The sequence below is a fragment of the Cupressus sempervirens genome, chromosome 2 (assembly GCF_028749045.1).
Source record: "Cupressus sempervirens isolate cs-2001-9-10 chromosome 2, ASM2874904v1, whole genome shotgun sequence".
NCBI lineage: Eukaryota > Viridiplantae > Streptophyta > Pinopsida > Cupressales > Cupressaceae > Cupressus > Cupressus sempervirens.
In genome coordinates this window covers 82,965,880-82,983,394 of record NC_143119.1, presented here as the reverse complement: position 1 = coordinate 82,983,394, position 17,515 = coordinate 82,965,880, and the positions used below count along the sequence as shown (strand labels likewise).

The window sequence follows — 17,515 nt, the reverse complement described above, 5'->3', positions numbered from 1 at the left end:
TGTTTGGAGAAAAGATGTGCCTATGCTATATCAAATAAATGAGTTTATAAGGATGATGTATGTTTCATGGTGGATTTTGACAAAGTGTAAATTTAGGCAGTTAAGCCTAGAATTGCATGGGTAAAACCTCTTGGTTATGAGGTTAATATTGATGAAACTAAAAAAATCATTGAAGCTCTTGTAAATTAGCGATTTGATCCTAAGGCTACATATTTTGAAACATATGATGAAGTAGAAGCCTAGATTAAACTTGAAATAAAGCTCCCTTAGGCGGTGAACAAAGGAAAGAAGAGGATTGCGAAATTGAAAACTAGTTCTACCCTTTTGTTAATCAAGGGAAAAGGTGAAGATTAGGAAGTAGAGGATGTAGAAGTAGAGGATGAGGTAGAATCTAAGGAAGAAGACCCATTAAGGAAGAAAGGCAAGGTGATTATCACCAAGCCACAAAATCCATCCACTACAGTTTTCACTAGGAGGTCCTCAAGGAAGAAATATGACAAGGAAGGACGAGATATTATATTCAGGAAACCTCCACCTACCTTCCAAGATAGACTAAAAGAACTTCAGGAAGCAGTAGGCATAACAAACTTTAAAGCATTAAAATATGAGACTAGGATTGAGGAAGAAAAGAAGCAGATTGAAGATCTAGTGATGAACAAAATGGGTAAGTCGAAATACTCACTAGACCAGCTTACTTCTCAGCTTCCTAATTTTTTTTGGAAAAGATAAAGACAAGTTGGGATTTCTCCATGCAAACTATCAAAGACATATATGGGAAAACCTTGAGGCAGCTAATACTAAGCATATAAGATGTTGAGGTAAAGGAGTCATTGAAGAAAAATGAAGAAAATTTGACTCTGAAGTTGAATACCTGTCTGGTTTTGATTAAAGACATTGAGCACGTTGTAAGGAATAAAATAAACACTTGGAAGAATATTTATTTGTTACATAAACTAAGTGATTTTCCAGTTGATGTCAAAGATCATGATGATGATGAAGACGATAAGGAGAAAGATGAAGAAGAGAATGTTGAAGAAGCAACTCATTTTAATAATGAAGAAGATGTAGAGGATCAAGGACAAGATGCTATTGAGGAAGCAAAACAAGATGATGAGGAGATTGATCTAGTTAAGATAGCTACAATAGTCATTGCATCACTTCCTCACTCTCCAAGCAAACCAGTGACAATATCAAGCACAAAGACAGCCTCAGCAAGTTTGATTGTAACCACTAGTACCAATCCAAACATTCGATCACCGTTTGCTTCTAATAATCTTAGCACATCACTAATAGAATTGACATCCACTTCATCTATCGAGCTACAGACTCTTCCTTCATCAACTGAGCTGACTACTTCAATTTTGAGCATATCAGTTTTGACTACTTTAGTTTTGAGCACATCAATTTTGGATTCTTCAAGTATTTCTATAAATATTGCTTCTATAAGCACAATATTAGTTTTTATAGCTAGTCCTAGCATATCTACAATTGTTTCTATTCCAGGTACAAAAGCAATAAGTGTAAGGACAATTAAGCCCAAGGGTCAACTGAGCACAAAATTTTTGAGTAAAGGAAAAGAGCTAGAGGAAGAAATTGATTTAGATGAGGAAATTGCAATCCTAAATTGGGACATTTCCAAGCTTACTCTAGACTAAATGCAATCATTTCACGAACTCCTCCAGAAGAAGGCTAAACAAAAAAGACTAAGAGAGGAGAGAGATAAGGAATTTAAAATAATTGAATATGCAAAGAAGATTTTGGCAGAGGCCATAGGTATTGAGGTTGACTCTTCTCAGGCAATTTCGTATCAGCTAGTAGAGGCAGTACAAAAATTTAATGAAGATACTGAGGGACAAGATAAGATAGTGCAAAAAGTAGAGAAGAATTTTGATAATAAAGTGTTGGAGCACGTTGCTCAGCAGATAGTCATTTATAAAGTAGAACTTTCTACAATTTTGGGCAATTTAGAAGCATCTTAAACAAATGTGTCATCACTCTTTGGAAAGCTTTGTGATGTTTCTGAGTCTACTAAAGAAATAAAGGACAAATTTTCCAAAATAGATGAAGATTTGAAGGCTAGTGCTCAACAACTACAACTTGACCTTAGTTCAAGCTCTATACATTTTCAAACGATACAATTTTTGTCAAATATACAAGAAAAATTGCTTAGAGAAGAAGCAAGAATTAGATCCACATGGATAGATATACAAAATATGATTCTTTCTATCATGGATGCACTATAGAAACATATTGTACATTCAAAAACTCTCATCCATGACAATAACTTCTCCATTGTAGATTATATGATAGAATTGTCAATAGAGATCCAAAAAGTACTTCACACATGCAAGGTCTTGTAAGACAATTGAGATAACACATTGGTGATCATTCTCAAGGTACATTCAAATTTTTTATCTCATTTTTGTGTTACTACATGTAAATAAATAAAATGCATCTTTGGCATTAATCTCAAAAAGGGGGAGAAAGATATGTGTATGGAGAAAGACATATGTTCTGGGGGAGAACATGCAAAATCAATGGGGGAGTAAGATATGTATAGAGAGATATGTTGTATATAGTAAGATGTATAGTATATTGTATGAAAGAACCCTACCGTGTACAAATATATCCCTTAAAAAATTAATTTTGAAAAATCTTAAAAACAATATACTCTACCAAGCTAGTATCACAAGGTGATGGATAAAGGTATTCAGGAAACTTTTTGAATTCAGTTTTAGTTGATAAGTGTTTTTTCTCACTAATGCCAATAGGCAAGATTGTTGACATATTAGTCAAGTTTGTCATTAGTGACACACACTTATTCAGATTGTATATAGCTATCGAGTTCTTCGTATAGCTATCAATGTTTCTCAAGTATTTAAGTTGTCACCGAGTTCTACAATTGCTATTGAGTTCTTTGGACAAATCTCAATGGTTATCGAGCAGTCACAGTTACAGTGAAAACCAAGAAGGTAAACCATGCATGTCAATGCATGTTGAGTTTACTAGGGCAAGGCAAGTTGTGCAGTGGTCATTGAGTTTGCAATGTATGTGATGTGAGTCTAGTGTTAACTGAGCCACTTAGTGTTAACCAAGACACTCAATTTATACCAAGCTTGAAGTGATAGTGTTTGTCGAGTCATACAATGTAAATCAAGAGACTTAGTTTATATGATGAGTTTCATAGTATATATCGAGTCACCAATGCAAATCTAGTTCAAGACTACTTGGAAGTGATTAGTATGGACTGAGCTTCTATGTCTACCAAGTGCATGATGATGTTGAGCATTGACAGTAGATGTTGAGTATCAGAACCTCACCGAGTTAGTCTTCAAAACCTGAATTTCTTCATGTGGGTTGACTTTGTAATATTTTTGGTAACTTGTATTGTGGCTGACTTTGTAATGTGCGTAATTGGATTAGTATATATGTAATGAATTGTATCATATCCAAGTGTGTAAGGAAGTAAGGAATGTGAAATTAATCAGAGAAAAGCATAAAGAGTGAATTACAAATGCTACAATAGTATAAGGAGCAGTAAAGTCATATCTATCACAGCAAGGTGATTAGCACATAAAGAAATCTCATTTAGAAAACCAAGTTCCAAATCAAAGATCATTTACTATTTCATCCTAACAGGTGGATCAGTCAAATCCTTTAACAAGGTAGACCTAACATTCTTTTGGAAATCTCTTTATTGAGTGCATACTTAATTGTATGTTTGTCAATCCTTTAACAAGGTGGACCTAGTAGTCCTTATTGCTCCTAGTAGGGCAAATCATCAGAAGTGATCAATGTAAGATTTAACAGGCTAACTTTATACTATAGTGCTAAAGTTTGTGGGTATCATCCCCACCCTAGTTTTACTTTCTGTTTGGAAGGTTTTTGGGTCACCAAATCTTTGCGTCACAATTTTATCAATGATTTCATGTTTTTAATTTTTTATGCATGCAATTAGATCTGATTATATGTAATGGATTAAATGCCAATTGGATTATTGGATTAAGAGTTGAAATTATTGAAGCATTAGAAGTTACTAATTCACCCCTCCCCTTTCAGTAACTTAGCGTAGTCTTGAATATTTCCAACAAGATCATCATGATAAAGTGATCATGGAAAGTGAGAACGATGTTGAATCTTACAGAAAATTAGTTCAGTGACAAAGGGTGATTATTTTTCTTGCTGGATTAGATGGTGATTTGAACAAGTTCGTGGTGAAATTTTTATAAAGGATCCTATTCTTGAATTAGAAGCATGTTATGCATTGGTCCATCGTGAATCTATTCAATGCACAATGATGATTGGAGAACCAGAAAAGATTGAAGCTTCAGCCATGGTGACTCGAAATTGATCTAATTAGAATGGGCCTCCTCTAGACCTACCTAAGATCACTAATGGTGTTGTTAAATCCACCTACAAATGCACCCATTGCAATCAAATTGGTCACACCAAAAGTCATTGCTTTGAACTTTTTGGGTATCTAGAATGGTGGGATTGCAACTGCGATTTATGAAAGAAGAATTTCAAGAAGACCTCCAGTGCAATGTTTGTTGAAACAAAGATAGAGGATAATATTGCTAGACAGGCTTGGCATTAGCAGCAATGATAGGTAATGGTGGTAAGTCTTTAAATATGTCTACACTTTTTTCTAATAGTGCATGGATAATTGATTCTGGTGCTACGGATCACATGACATTTGATTCTAGATAGGTCTCATCCCTTAAACCGTCCTCACCAAAATTTATTTTCATTGCCAATGGCTCTTCGGCCCCAGTTATTGGAGAAGGATCCTTACCTCTCATTGATACTTTGAATCTAGATTTTGTTTTAGTGGTTTCATCTTTTGATTACAATTTGTTGTCAGTTTCCCAAATCACCACTACTTTACTTTGTGTTGTAATTTTTTGGCCTAATTTCTATGTGTTTAAGGACATCCAAACAAGGCAAGTGATTGGTTGTGGTGTTAGGCGAGGGAAGTTGTATTACTTGGACTTGGTCTTAAAGAGTTCAGACAAGCTACGTCAAGCTCTAGCGATGGATGGCTCTGAGGGGGACAAGTAGAAATCTAAAATTTGGTTATGTCATCAATGTCTGGGACATGCTTCCTTTGGTTACCTGAAGAAATTATTTCTTGGTTTATTAGCAAAATTTGATGTTTCTAGCTTCCGGTGTGAAGTTTGTGCACTTGCAAAAAGTCATCATGCTTCTTTTCCATTAACTTTGAATAAAAGTCCAGTTCCATTTATGATCATACATTCTAAGGTTTGGGGTCCGTCCATAGTCACTACCTTGGGTGGATCATGTTGGTTTGTTACTTTTATTGATGATTGTAGTAGGATGACTTGGGTATGCTTAATGAAGTCTAAAAGCGATGTTAACTTGTTATTTCAAAAAAATTATAACATGATTTGTACTCAGTACAATGCACAAGTTCAAGTTCTTCATAGTGACAATGAAGGGAAATATTTGAGTTCTGAACTTCAATAGTATTTGGAAGCACATGGAACTATTCATTAAACTACTTGTTCCAATGCACCTCAAAAGAATGGGGTAGCCAAGAGAAAAAATTGTCACTTGTTGGAGGTTGTCCATGCTTCTTTGATAGAAGCACATATGCCATTATCCTATTGGGGCAAGCAACTTACCTTCGCAATATATTTGATCAACTGGGTACCCTCTAGCACTATTGATTTCTAGACACTATCCTAGGCTCTCGCTGAGGTGGTTGTTGCTCTAGCTATCCCAAATTTACCTCCTCATATCTTTGGTTGTGTAGTTTTTGTACACCTCCATAAGCATTAGCACAACAAGTTATCTCCTCGAGCACTGCAATGTGTTTTTCTAGGATATCCTACTTACCAAAAGGGTTATTGATGCTATCATCCTCTAACCCAATGAATGTTTATTACATTGGATGTAGTTTTTCATCTAGACTCAACGTATTTTTCCTCTAAGCCTAAACTTCAGGGGGAGTACCAGAAGGAAATTCAGACTCTAGACTATCATGATCACATCTTTGAAGATGTGGGTGTTCACATCTCTGAAAATGTAGGTAGCTTGGACATCTTTGAAGATGTGGATAACACCTCTGAAGATGTGGTTGTTCACATCCCTAAAGATGTGGGTAACTTGAACATCTCTAAAGAAGGCGAACTCTCTAAAACTATTAATCAAGAAGTAGGTAAAACTTTGGATCAAAGTAGTGATGAACACCCAGAAACTAAAGTTGTGGGTCCACCTCCATCCAAGTCCCTCAAACCACACCAATCACTTACCAAGGATGTCCCTGAACCATCTAGAAAACATCTACCTCAGCATCTCATCAAAGGTATCCCTAAATCCACATATGAACCTAAACTTTCTAGTAAAGTTAAATAGAGTCATTATGTGTCTAACCATTGTTTGTTAGAATCAAATAAGTCATTTGTAAATCAATAGTCTACTATATCTATTCCTAATAATGTGTAGGAAGCCTTAGCTGATCCAAGGTGGAAAGCCGCTATGAATGAGGAGATGAAATCATTAGAGGAAAATAATACTTGGGAACTTGTTGATCGTCCACCAAGAAAGAAACTAGTTGGATGTCGGTGGGTTTATACTGTTATGTACAAAGAAAATGGTACAATTGAACACTTTAAGGCAAGACTGGTAGCAAAAGGGTACACCCAAACCTATGGGATTGATTATACAGAGACATTTGCACCTATAGCTAAAATTAATATAGTACGAGTCTTGTTGTCTCTAGCTGCGAACTTGGGTTGGCCATTACAACAGTTTGATGTGAAGAACACCTTTCTACAAGGAGAGTTGTTCAAAGAAATCTACATGGAACTCCCACCTAGTTGTATGATACCATAAATACATAGTCTGAAGGTGTGCAGATTAAAGAAGTCAACTATATGGGTTGAAACAATCTCTGAGGGCATGGTTCAGAAGATTCACAAGGTCAATGAAAGCCTTTGGTTAGTGTCAAAGAAATTCATACCATACTTTATTCATAAAGAATTAGCAGGGTAAGATCACTACACTTATTGTATATGTGGATGACATGATAGTTACAAGAAACGATCTTGAAGAAAGGAGGGCTCTACAAGATAACTTGTTTAGAGAATTTGAAATGAAAGACCTTGGTCGCTTGAAATATTTCCTTCGGATTGAAGTGTCTCGATTTGATAAAGGCATTTTTTTGTCTCAAAAAAAGTATGCCTTAGACTTGTTATGGGAAACCGGTATGTTAGCATGTCAACCCGCTGATGCACCTGTGGAAGAAGGATTGAAGCTATCTATTGAGTCTAATCAAGTACTAGTTGATAAAGGAAGATTCTAGAGACTCATAGGAAGATTAATGTACTTAGCACACACAAGGCTAGACCTTTCTTATGCATTAAGTATTGTTAGCCAGTTTATGCACAATCCTGGAGAGCAACATATGGATGCAGTTATGCGCATTTTGAGGTATCTGAAGTATGCTCTTGGAAAAGGAATTTTACTCACCAAAAATAAGGATTATCAAAGTGTGGATGCATATACTGATGCTGACTGGGCTGGAGCAATAGATGACAAGCATTCTATTTTAGGTTATTTCACCTTTGTAGGAGGTAATCTCATTAGATGGAGAAGCAAAAAACATAATGTTGTTGCACGATCAAGTGTGAAGGCAAAATTTAGAGGTATGGCACTTTGAGTATGTGAAGCATTATGGCTAAGACTTCTCTTGAGAGATTTGGGCTATCTACCTAGGTGGCCAAGTCAACTATATTGTGACAATAAAGCAACATGTGATATTGCTCATAATCCGGTTAAACATGATCGTACAAAGCACGTGGAGGTAGATAGATTCTTTATTAAGGAGAAGTTGAATGAGAAGATTGTGGAGCTACCTAAGATTCGATCAGAAGATCAGTTGGCCGATATTCTTACCAAAGCAGCTTCAAGTCGAGTGTTCTCGAAGTTTTTGTGCAAGCTGGGCATGTGGGATATCTATGCACCATCTTGAGGGGGAGTGTTGCAATATTGGATTGTTTATAATATTTAACTGATTCTTTCCTAAATTGATTCTTTCCTTTCCTGTAGATGTTTCCTTTCTTGTAGCTTTATGGGTTTGGCACATAGCTATATATTTACATGTACAATTTTATGTAAATAAATGAATGAAAAATATTCTTCTTGACTTTTTATTTTCAAGTCTGCACTCTCGGATTGCTCGTATTGAGTCCCTTGGTTCTAGAGTGTTCTTTGAAGAATACGTCATTTAGCTTGAGGCTTCTAGAATCTCCTGGTGGTGGCTGATTTTATTTTTTATTTTATTTTTCCGAACGCCTTAACCCCATCAAAATTAACATTGGCCAATCACAAAATTGAAATTGAAATTTCTGTACACAAAATATTTTATAAATAATAACAACGCTGACTGTATGGTTTTCGATTTTTGAATGCAACAAAATTAATGCCCATTGGCATCCCGCAACACCAGTCAAATTGAAATCTTCCTTAGGGACTAATAAAAGCCATCACCGTCAGGGAATTGTACAACGTCAAATTGAAATCTGTGAGGAAAGCTTTTGCCTTTTGCAGATTCTCGGAACCACGAGATAATGTCGAGAATACTACGTCACAAAGCTTGTGCCACTTGTGTTAAGCACCACATCCAATTAATTCTGCTGTCACTTCAATAGCCACATCTGGCAGGTTTGTACTCATCAATATCACATCAATTCCTCCCCACTTTCTATTTGCGGAAGCATCCTGAACATGCCCCTGTTAACCGCTGTACCACGCCCAGCCTTGCATTTGCATACATTGAATGCCTACAGCACTAAAGACTACTTTTAGCCATTATTTAATCCTCTCTTCTGAAACGATCCACACAGAAAATCTTGATTTTGACAGGTGTTATGGACTCAGATCGCAGAGGAGAGCCGAAGAAGCAGCAATCGCAGGAACAAGAAGAAGAAGCGGAAGTGGACCAATTTTTTGCTCTGATCCAGCGAATTAGGGAAACAAGTAAGCAATTTCCTGCTCTCCGAAAGCCAAATGCTGTTAGATCCCTAAATTCTTTAAAGGCGGGTTGTTCAAATCCTGCGTGGCGGCTGTCGTTCGAGTGGGAAGATTTTTGCAGCACCGGGAGTGGAACCCGCGACCTCAAACCCTGCACCGCATCAAAGGCGCAGCTGGTGATGACTCTGAACTCCAGACGAGGCGTGAAAAGGCAGAGCGCGTGTTTGGAAGAGGAAAAAAATGGCGATTCAGAGATGCCGGATCTCAACCTGCCCTCCACACCGCCAGTGCTGCAGCTCTTTCACTAAATCGGCATTCTTCTGGCTTTTTAACAGGTTTCTTTATCTGTTCTTGAGGTGCTTATTTAGTGCTTTAACGGCAAAATAGGGTTCTGAGTCAGGGTTTCAGTTGTAACACTTTTTCCCTTATTTTTACGAAGTCTTTTCTGGTTTCGGTTTAATGAGTGCTTCCGGACGTAAAATTATTAGTTACATCAATGGTTATGTTTTATGGTTTGAAATGTTTCTGTAAATCGTTTTCAGTCAATCTACTGAAATGAAATGAGGCGGTTGACGTAAATACAATTCTTTACATTATGTTTTTTATGGGCATTTCAGAGGTTATTTTTGGAGAAAATATGTGTAGCTCTGGCAAGGCATTAAAATTAAGGTGGCATGTTGGCTCTAAATGCACTTTGTTTATTCCGAAGAAGAAAACACTATTTATTCTGATGGATAAAACCCTAAATGTGAAGAATAGAGAAGGGGTTCCTAGTTGGTCAATCATATCCGAAAACTCACCAAGAAAGTTTCTCCAATACACTCGGGTTCCCTGCAAGGAAGATTCAAAATGCATCAATTTTTTAGCCAATTGAGAGTTGGACAATTGTGGACAATTGTGGTATGTGACTGCAAAGGTTTTCAATGGTTGTTGGGATGGAGTCATCTAGATTTTTCCTAACAAACACATGAAAGAGTCATTGATTGTGATATCTCATCATTAGATACAATACAAAATAGCTAAACCTCAAGGGTGGTTTCCAAATCTTCTATCATGGAATCTAATTAAGTGTAATACATATTTATGCATTTTAACTTGATAATAGTGAGATTGCATTCACAATGCAATATCATTTGAGCAGAGTGTGGGAAAAGCCATTTCTAGAAGTCCCTCAATATTATATCCTTTTGCTTGAGAGGATTCAAGCTTGAGTGAATGAATAAGAGTGTCATTTGTAACTGTAATTTGCAAGGTTTCTTTGATGATATTTATCTTAGGTGTCATTGTTCAATATTAATTGATAGCTCAATTTCATGGTCAACATCAATGTCGTGAAGCATGTTTGAAATGTTTATACTTGTATCAATAGAATTACAGAAATTGAAAGTAATCAAGGTTTCCTGCTTGATGATCTGAATGAGATATAACAAGAAACAATTTCTTTCTTTTGAAACTCTCTCTTAATAATTGAGACTTATTAGATCTTAATTCCAAACAAACCTTTCCAAACGGCATCCCTAAAACCCTTGATTATGTAGTCACCAAATCTATCCATCTTTTCTTTAATCACATAGAAACAAGTTTTTTTTTCCTCTTTTTAAATGCAGCCAGTTAATTGCACTCAATTCTTTAGAGAAAAATAAGCAATGTTGCATGACAAGTCATGATTAAAATAGTTCATGCTTGGTAGTCAATACTCCATTGGTTGATTGGTAATATGTAATGTCCCTTCAGTTTGAAGTGTAGGAAAAAATTGAGCAAGTCAAGTTGGCACTTTTATCGAGTGAGAATATAAGTTGGGAACACTTTGTAGAAACTCTTTGATCCAAGCAATATTTATTGGCCACATTGTAATGTTGAAAAAGGTAACATATTGTTCTACATATGTCCACTAGCAAAATCTATTTGACTTTACGACTGACTATGGCTAGTGGTTTTCTTGGTAGAGCTTTCAAGCTTGTGCAAATGGATCTTGTATTTCTGCTGCAAATTTCCGCACCATGGAATTATGAAGTGCTTTATGAGAAGTTTAATAGGAAAATAGGAAAAATCCTAAAGAAAATTAATAACCTAGTCAAAATATGACACCATTTTCATAACGCAAAAGATGAGTGTGCATTGATTGGTTGTTGTTATGTTGTAGTTTGTACTTTTGAAATTTTAATGTATATTAATCAAATGTTTTTAATTTGAATTGATTTTAATAGATATATCTTGGATGTTTTACTTAAAATCAAAGCTAGAATAGCTATTAGATCGCACAACACTTTTAAAATAGTTTAAGTCATGTTATTTGTATATTAGGAGGAAGTTACTATGAAAACCTTTTGGAATGTTTACTGATTTAAGTTTGGGGTTGAAAGTGGTTATTGAAAGAGCTTATTTATCCTCTAACCATTTCCTTTTTTTGACTATTTCTTTCTTGCAAACCACAAAAATAATGAATAATTTTAATTTATAGAATATATTTCCTTTCATTTTTGTCCTACACGTCTATTCAATTGTTAGATTTGTAAATTATAAACAAACAAGTTATAGGGTTTGTTGGCAATGTGTGCATTATTTTAATAGGTATATCTTGAATGTTTTACTCAAAGTCAAAGTTGGAATAACTATTAGATAACACAATTCTTTAAAAAAGGCATTGCTATTTATATATTAGGAGGAAGTTACTATGAAAGCCTTTTGGAATGTTTACTGATTCCATTTTGGAATCAAATGGTAATTAAAAGAGAATCCTTTTTGTCTAACCATTTTGTTTATTTATTATTGTTTCTTTCTTACAAACCACAAAAATAATGATTATTTTTTATTTGTATAATACATTTCCTTTCATTTTTGTCTTACACATATCTTCAATTGTTAGATTTGTGAAGTATAAACTAACACTATATGGTTCATTGGCAACTTCTAGATTTATAATCACTTGAGTAGCTAGATTAGATAAATTTGCATAAATAAACCACCTTATTATGAATAAGCCTAATATACTTATAGAAACATAAGTCCTTTGTATATTGTGGCACACTATCTATATCTTTTTTAGAAAATAAGAAATCTTTTCTTTATAATTCTAAAATGGTTTTTGGCTTTCATATGAATTAATTTATATATCCATATAGTCAACTTTTTTTCTGTATGGTCTACAAATTTATTTTAGTGTGGTTCCCAAAATTGAATTATTGAGTCTTCCTCTAACAAACTTGTCTTTTTTCACATCCAACATTCTTGTGCCATGAGTCATGTTGTGGTGAAAACCATATGGATTATAACAATTGACTCTATAGTCAAACCTTACTCCTTAGTCTCTCTTTTCTATTACCAACATAAGTTTTAAACTATAGTTGCATTATACATATGTGGAAAATCATAGGGCTAAATGCAATGCAATTGCATAGGCTTAAAATGAAAAAAAGTATTGGAAAAAAGGGGTAGTTTAGAAGTTGTCAAATGCTCATTTCATAGAAAAAGTAGCTGCAAATATTTTTTCACACCAAATAGAATGTGTAGAAAGAGAATAGTTATTATAAATTATCAATGTTTGAGAGAATCCTTACTCGAGAGTGATAAGTCCTTAGTCAATTTTCATAACTAATATATAAAACAAAATCCAAGAATACAATAATTCAAAATTCACAAAATTTCTGCTTTGCTAGACTTGTCTTTCATTCTCAAAATTCTACTTATCTCATACTTGATATACTATTATGTCATTATATACTATTCTTCTAATGACAGTGCTCTATTTCTATTGTTTAAAATTTATTCTAACACCTCATATTGTTTTCTCTTATGAGGAACATAAATGACCAATGTAAAAAATAGAAAATAAAAAAATTAGGCTAAATGCTTGTAAACATGAAGTCAATACTAGAAACTGAATTCTAGGGGTCTTTCGTACTTGAGAGATTCATAAACTAACTTAAATGATATTGCCTCTAAAACTTCAATGGTATCATTTTTTACTTTGATTGAGCTTGTGTGTGCATGTATCTCTATATTGCCCATTTTTCATAGAATTCATGTCTCCATTCCCATTATCCTAATTCAATAGGGAAAAACACATATAATACAAACATACAACATAGATAGTTTTCATGCAAATGTAGAGTTAAGAAAACTAGTCATACACATGCTAACACTAATAGTCATCATTTCTATTTGATTTTTAAAATTTTTCTATTTTAAATTTCTCTAGGAAAACTAAAAAATAGAGTTTAGATTTAGATTAGAAATGACATAAAAATGTGAAAAATCAAGCTCACTTGTTCATCAAAATCTGCATAGGCTTTAACAATCAAGACTTGGATCTTAGGAAACCTGCGCTACCCTAACTACTATGCCAATAGAAATGCAACAAACATTCAATGGTGATGTCTAAGGCAATGGAGGAGATTCATAGTGATTAGTGAGAGACTACTCTCTGGCCTCCACCCCCATTTTGTGATTATGTCACCATAGCCTAGCTCTATAGGGAATTTTTACTCTCACCAAGAGAGGTCATAAGATTAAGACCATGCAAGAAGCGATTTCACTACAATAAACTTGCCAAGACAACAAATGATTTTTTGAATTTAAAATTTAGCTATCAAATGTTTTCAACTTGGGAGAATGTGCTCAAGATTCAACACCACCTCCTCCAACAACATCAACATTGGTACCTCCAAGAGCGATGTTAATGCAAGATGCAACCCATATTCCATCAGAGTAAGTATCTCACAAAGGAGACTATCATGTTCAAGCAAGAAGAGATTCGAATGATTAAAATTGTTCAAGTTTAAGTAGGAAATCTCAAGAATATTTTCAAACCCTAGCTATTCTTGGAAAAACTCCTAGAAAACTAGTGTTGGGTCTATCCACTTGTCCTTTATCTTGTTATTTTTAATAATGCTTAGAAATCTGAAGACACATTGCTACATATCATCCAATTTGAAATGTAACTTTAATATGCACCCCCAAATTGGCCTAAGATAGGAACAAAATATGATCATGTAGAACACCATTGAAGCATGTAGAAGCTGTAAAAGTAATTATTGATCTGAAAAACCTCCATTGAAATTGAACCTGACCATGTAGAGAAGACTGTAATCTACATCGAATCAAGAGGCACATAAAGGAAAACATGTGAACTTGAATATACATATGACATGAAACACCAAAGCCTAAAGAGTTGATTAATTAAACCAATGAAGCATGAGAAACAACTAATTAACCACCCCTAATGCAAACAAGGGTGAGGTAATAGGCAATTGGAAAAGTGGACCAAAATAGCTGCATGTCAAGGAACCATGATCAAGATGCACAAAAGAGTACATATGTGTGTACTGAGTTGATCAATCTCAGACATGTCATGAGGCTAATGTCATGGAAGGGACCCTCACTGGACAAAGGATGATGGAAAACAAAGGAAAAATATCAACTCCCCATGAAACTTATTAGACTAGTGCATGTACAATAAGGCACAAGATATGGTGAATCTCAAGAATACAATAATCTACATGAGTGTCTTCAAATGACACTACTCGAATCAAAAGGAAAAGCAAGGAAAACAACTGAAATGAAAATATAGATGCAGTAGGACACTTTATCTCAGTGTGTTTGCAAGAATGCATACAAATGATATCTAAATAGACTAGAAGAGACATAAGAGTAATAAAATAGATAATACAAGTCATGACGAATCATCTAAAGAAAAGAAATCAATCCTTGGACTTGAAACAACCAAGATATCCACCAAAATGCAAAAATGCAAAAGATTAAATAGAATGTCTCTAGAGCAAAATCTGAAAAAACAACCAACATCACTGGAAAGATCTTGGAAAGAGCTTCCCAACAATATAAATAATTCCCAAATTAGAGATCGAATGCTCAAGATATGTCTCTCCGAGTGCAAAACTGAACTCTTAACTTTGATAGAAGAAAATGCTATCAAAACAAAAAACTAACTGTACTACTATGACAACCTAGGAACCAGCTTTCGAACAATATCTTGTTTGCAAAAACAGAGTTTGTGTGCTTGAGATATCAGCAAAAAAGCAAAGGTAGGTCCAAACAGAGCGCAAGGAGGTGACATGAAATGTTGATGTAGTGCTAACATGGAACTGATGTCAGCAAGTGATGAGCACAAATTTAATGGTCAAATGACCAGCGAGGCAAAGAAAAAAAGCTAGAAAATGAACCCTATTGGAAAAAATATTTGACCACTGGAAACACAATGCCAGACAAAGGGTCGATATTGGATTAAAAACTGATGGCCAAAAAAGGAAGTCAAAAAGCATTTACTTGCTAAATAAGGTAAACAAATAATAGCTTGACAATTAAACCCCCGTAGGTCACAAGTCCAAAATGTAAAACCACCAATCAAAAAATGAAACCATTATCTAGATGGAGGAAGATGTGGGATCTTATTTAAAATTGTGCACCCAAAACCATGCTAATGATGGAGTTCAACAAGTGCAATCCACATGCCGAACATGGAATTGATTGTATTAAAAGATTTCAAATTCATGGAGATTGCAGTGGCACCCTAAGGTGCTAATTTGGCACAAAACACACATGAAGGACAAGGGACAAAGCACTCCAAAGAAATATGTAGGCCCAGTCAAGTCCATCAATCATTTTTTTAAAATTAACAAAAGAACACCTTCAGAGGTGTGGAAATTGCAAAGCGGTATGAGAGATGGGCCTAAGGAATCACTGGAGTTGCATGCTGAATAAGGCGCATTGTGAGGAGCCCAAAAATTGCGTATCAAACTCCAAGAAACTCACATGCACTTAAAGCACTATCTAAATAATAGCCCACCAAACTTGGTGTGTGCACCAAAAATATTGTACTCCAAAAAGAAGCAGAGGATGTCGAAGATTGGGTTAGAAAATATTGCGATGGGCCTCTAAGGCAGGGGTCCCATGGGAGGTGCTTGGGCTCTATTTTTGTGGATCAAGTGGCTCCATGGTAATATTTCAGAGGGGGCTAAAATTTTAATTGGAATCTTTTTCCTGCAAAATAGGAGCCCCAGATTTTTAACCCTCTCAATTTGAGCGAGTGAAAATGGGGTGGGGCTGGATTTAGCCCCGCTAGCTTAGGGAAGATTAATGTCATTTGTCAATTCTACTCTTCATTTTCCCACCAAAAATAAAATAATCCCACTAAATTTTTTTATGAAGAAATATATTTTTAAAATTTTGAAATTCATGAGACAATCATCTTCCTTGAATTTAGGGGCTACTTTTTAAAGTGGATTCACATATAAATCCATAGGGCCGCTTCCCTTTTTAAATATGCCTAAAAAGTCTCAGTGGCACCCGCTCTACTTTTAAGGAAGCGGGTGCCCATGGGACCCTAGCTTAAGTCCACCAAATATAGAGTGCTCCAAGCCAAATTGGAACCAGACTAGTAGAGGGCACAAACAATCCTTGCTCCACCAAATACATCCATGTCTACGAGACACAGACTTCCATGTGGTTCTTGATTCACATAACCCATAACCATGACTAGTGGTGCAGAAGAAAGCCCACCAAAAGTGGCTTGTTCTCTAACAAATGATATGTCTCCACCAAAAACAATAGAGAGGGGACACAAAACAAATGGAGGTGATTGAGGCCTCACATGCATAGGCAATAGTGAACGGTAAGAAAAGACCTACAGAATGTCACGTTTTCTAAGGGAGTCGCTCCATAAAAGGTGGCATGAGTCCAAGATAAGGGGCACCATAACATATAGCACCTAAATGCAAAGGAGAGAGCATGCACACGGCAGAGAATCCTATGAGTAGCCAGAGATTCCATTCAATGTGGCATTGATGTGCATGTGTTGTCAGAGAAAGAATCCACATAAAGAGGTGGGGTCTGGGTCTCGTGTATTTTAAAAATTATCCCTCTAGTATAAAAACTAAACTCCACCATGCATTTGTGTCTATGTTGCAAATCACAGACAAGTCAACAAGGCTTGGGCTAAGCTTGGAGGGCAGATTGTTGACATGCATGTGGGGGTTGTAAAAAAATGGAGTATGGTTTGCAGGTCAACTCTTCGATTGCCTCACAAAAAATCATGTACACCTCAAAATTGTGTTTATAAAATTAAAAAAATTATTAATGCTGCTCCCAAACATATTTTGAAGAATAAAAAAAATATTCACTATCTCAGTTTGTGTGCCCAAGTCAATAGGACCTAGGTGCAAAAATATTTTGCCTCAAATTTCAACAACATCCAAAGTGGATGTATTTTATATAGAAATTGGGGTTTTCAAGCACTTTGAGCTTAATGGTGATGTTCATTTGGGCTCATAGTGCTCCAAAAATATGTCCCCTCAAATTCAATACAAAATCCTCTGAAAGTCACAGATTTGAAAACTGATGTCGAATCTCTTATGAACAGAATAGGGGCATGAAGATTTGGTGCTTTGATACCATGTTGGAGTTGATGAAAGATCAATCCCATAGCTCCCAAGAATCATTTGCATGCAAACACATGTCACATAAAGAGAGGAAAAAAGCTATGAAGGCATGAATTGTCAGATCC

The 17,515-nt window shown here is 35.4% G+C and overlaps 1 protein-coding gene across 1 annotated transcript; it reads left to right on the top strand.

Moving 5' to 3' along the window:
* The first annotated feature begins 8,713 nt into the window (after positions 1 to 8,713).
* On the top strand, positions 8,714 to 9,600 carry LOC149571148 (uncharacterized). Its single transcript, XM_089808567.1, has one exon. The coding sequence runs from the start codon at positions 8,895 to 8,897 to the stop codon at positions 9,303 to 9,305; it is 411 nt and encodes a 136-aa protein (XP_089664693.1). The 5' UTR covers positions 8,714 to 8,894; the 3' UTR covers positions 9,306 to 9,600.
* Positions 9,601 to 17,515: the final 7,915 nt, after the last annotated feature.

Excerpts from the sequence above, each read along its gene's own strand:
- LOC149571148 (XM_089808567.1), top strand. The coding sequence starts at position 8,895 with ATGGACTCAGATCGCAGAGGAGAGCCGAAGAAGCAGCAATCGCAGGAA.